The sequence below is a fragment of the Salvia miltiorrhiza genome, chromosome 3 (assembly GCF_028751815.1).
Source record: "Salvia miltiorrhiza cultivar Shanhuang (shh) chromosome 3, IMPLAD_Smil_shh, whole genome shotgun sequence".
Lineage (NCBI taxonomy): Eukaryota > Viridiplantae > Streptophyta > Magnoliopsida > Lamiales > Lamiaceae > Salvia > Salvia miltiorrhiza.
The window spans coordinates 36264742-36267631 of record NC_080389.1 but is presented as its reverse complement, the minus strand read 5'-3'; the positions used below and the strand labels follow the sequence as shown (position 1 = coordinate 36267631).

The 2890-nt window shown below is 35.6% G+C and overlaps 1 protein-coding gene across 15 annotated transcripts; it reads right to left on the bottom strand.

The window, feature by feature from the left end:
• Nucleotides 1-2528, bottom strand: LOC131016516 (probable receptor-like protein kinase At2g42960). Of its 15 annotated transcripts, none has more exons than XR_009099055.1 (9): nt 2371-2528; nt 2202-2248; nt 1551-1632; nt 1340-1469; nt 1049-1199; nt 882-971; nt 720-823; nt 559-637; nt 1-432 (listed from the first exon to the last, which is right to left on the bottom strand). XR_009099055.1 is itself a non-coding variant. In XM_057945224.1 (6 exons), the coding sequence occupies exons 1-4, from the start codon at nt 2396-2398 to the stop codon at nt 1071-1073; spliced, it is 369 nt and encodes a 122-aa protein (XP_057801207.1). In that variant the 5' UTR covers nt 2399-2510; the 3' UTR covers nt 1-432; nt 720-971; nt 1049-1070. The 15 variants fall into 15 exon arrangements, 1 of the variants encoding a protein (XP_057801207.1); XR_009099052.1 differs by having other exon boundaries at nt 559-622; nt 2371-2526; XR_009099050.1 differs by having other exon boundaries at nt 720-971; nt 2371-2526.
• Between the last annotated feature and the right edge of the window lie 362 nt (nt 2529-2890).

Genomic DNA, 2890 nt, shown 5'->3' with positions numbered 1-2890 from the left:
AAAACTAAAATAAACAATAAAATTTAAGAGCTAAAAAAAGCGTAGAATACAAATGTAATCACCTACACCGAAATGCATGTTAATAAAGATCACATGAGTTCAAAACAATGAAACTCTATGCAGTTTAAACATATTTAGCACATTTTCATACACTATAAACATAACCCAGACAATAGGAGCTTCCCAATTCTGTGTCTCGCACGTGTTGCTTTCTAGGTGAAGGTGGAGAGAATGCAGTCCGTGTCTGCTCCAACAGCAGGCACAAAAGATTTACTGGCACCACCGAATAGAGAACCTTGTGAATTATTCGCAGATGGATTACTGGTTGATGAACTGAGTCCAGAAGTCATATTTCCAGAACTTGATAGCCCGAATGATACAAAATTGGTAGTAGTTCTTCCGGAACTTAGATTAGCAAAAACATCCAGCAAGCTGCACATGTAGTAAACGGAATTTAGATTGTATTCTCATAGAAATCAATGTCATCAACATTGAGTAAAAGAACAGAACTTGCAAACAGTTGGAAATCATTTTCTAGTCTGTATGCATAGAACTAACCTGCTAGAGTTTTCTTGTATACCGGGTCCGGTGCTTGATTTGGGCATCAAGGAAGGGAACTTATCTACAATATAAAACACTTTGAATGAACTAGAAGGATTCCAAATACTGAGCTGAATAAAATATAATTATATACACACATAAAAGTTCAATCTCCTTACCTACAGAGCACTCATTCTAAATGCTGCTCTGTTTTGAGGTTGAGACAAACCATTTTCGACATCATCTGAAGTTCGATCTCTCACCAAAAAAGCTTCAAAGGACACTGCAGAGTCACTGTTATTTACAGGGTAGTATGTGTGAGAAGGGGAAGAAGTTTCTACCAGATAGTCCTTGATCTTGAGGAGTAGAAACATGAGTATCCAATAAACCAGTACTACTCTCAAATTTGTGATCGTCTTGGACATTCAGCACTGAAACACAAAATAGATGCATACTAGTGTAAACAATTGCAACTAAAACTTTCAAAGATATAATGATCCAAGTATACCTTGGAGTTGGGCTCAAAATTTTCACAATTTTCCAGAACTGTAAGAGATGTTGAGGGCACGGGTAGTAGGCCTGACTTCAAGGCTAGAGCCCACAACTTCCTCTGCTCTACTGTTCCCTACCATCATTTTAAACCACTCGACAAGATTAACCTGCCACAGGCACAATTATTGATATTGTTACTCGAAGGGGGTGGCCAGCTTCCCGATCACTCTGTCTGGAGTGGCATACATCCCGATTTACTAAGAACTTACTAGCTATGCTTATCGTATATAAGTAATTAAATTAGCACCTCATTGGCTGGACGTGTGTAATCTACTGGATCTCTTCCGGTGACAGCTTCAAGAAGTAGAACACCAAAACTGTATATGTCGCTTTTTTCATTCAGCAAGTCAGTATTTGCATATTCAGGAGCCACGTAACTGAAATTAACAAAAGCACATGATTATTATGAGGGAAAACTACAATAAAAAAGATATCAGAAATTCAAAAGGCAAATATACCCAAAAGTTCTCATCACCCTTGTTGTTATATGGCTTTCCCCAGATTCCAGCAGCTCAGCCAAACCAAAACCGTACCAATTCTCTGAAATTTACCAAACCCAAAACAAGAATAATAAGCGCAATAAATTCTAAGATGGATATAAGAGCAAATAAACTTATATTGTGCAAGTTATGTTTGATTGTGGAGTGCGAACCATGATATAAATGATTTTGCAAGCTGGAAAACTCATGCTCATTAGGAGAACTCTAACGTTGTAATTTGACAACAATAAGAACTGAAAGGCGCAATTTTCAGTAGGAAAGAAAGACTACTAGTGCCATCCCATAGAACTAGACCTTGTTCATTATTGGTTAATGAAGAACCTTGCAAATGACCATTCCTACTTTCTTCACCGCCTGGTTACTAACTAAATAATTAAGAAAATACACTCTACCAATTCACAACTCAAAATCACCAACAAGAGTTAATTTAAAATCCGAGCAAATAAATCCTATTTTATGACTTCAATTTTTCAAACAACACGAAATAAATAATTTCACATCCACATTAACACATAGAAAGCAGATCAACGCTCGGAGAAACTTACAACAAAAGCCACCAAAAAAAACTTAACAAACAGCAATTTCCACACTCAAAGCGCCTCAAATTACCATAAAGAAGAAGAGCCTCAGATTCGGAAATCGAGAGTGATATATCACTGGATGATATAAAAATAAAAATAAAATTAGGAGAAATGTAGGAGGAAAAATGATATTAGAGGCAACGATATACAAATAATAGATCGAGCAACTATCACTGCATGATCGAGAGAGAGATTACCTAAAAAAGCTGGTTGATACTCTTCCATGAAGAATCTGAACCAGACAAATCAATCGACAATATGTTTTTAAATTGAGAGAGGATTGAAAAGAGATCCAGAAGAGATTGAAAGATAATTGCTTTCATTTTTTGAAGTCACGCTGCGAAGAATGAGGGAATTTTGGGAAGAGGTTTAGTTTTAACTTTTGCTTATGAGGACTTTATTTTGAGATAATTATAAAAATGACCCCATTTTTTTATTTTTTGTGATGATATTAAGTTTCCTCACATAAAATATACTAATGTAACAAAATTTGATTTTGTCACATAAGTTTGTAACAAATACTAATATTTCTTGTAGTGCCATCGTTTTAACAAAAATATCCCAATTTAAGGATAAGTGCATACAAGTTTCCATCGTTTCAAAGTTTAGTTATTTGTGTCCCGAAAAAAAAATTCAGCACATGAGTATTGGTGTGGAATGCCGGAATTTCCACATACACAACTTACGTGACACATTCACCACACCAATAAAATATGC

What these genes read in the sequence shown, in the direction of transcription:
- LOC131016516 (XM_057945224.1), bottom strand. Translation starts at nt 2,398, where the DNA reads ATGGAAGAGTATCAACCAGCTTTTTTAG. An exon ending in GTATCAACCAGCTTTTTTAG is followed by an intron (nt 1,633 to 2,370) that starts GTAATCTCTCTC and finishes GGTAAATTTCAG; the next exon opens with AGAATTGGTACGGTTTTGGT. An exon ending in ACACACGTCCAGCCAATGAG is followed by an intron (nt 1,200 to 1,339) that starts GTGCTAATTTAA and finishes TGCCTGTGGCAG; the next exon opens with GTTAATCTTGTCGAGTGGTT.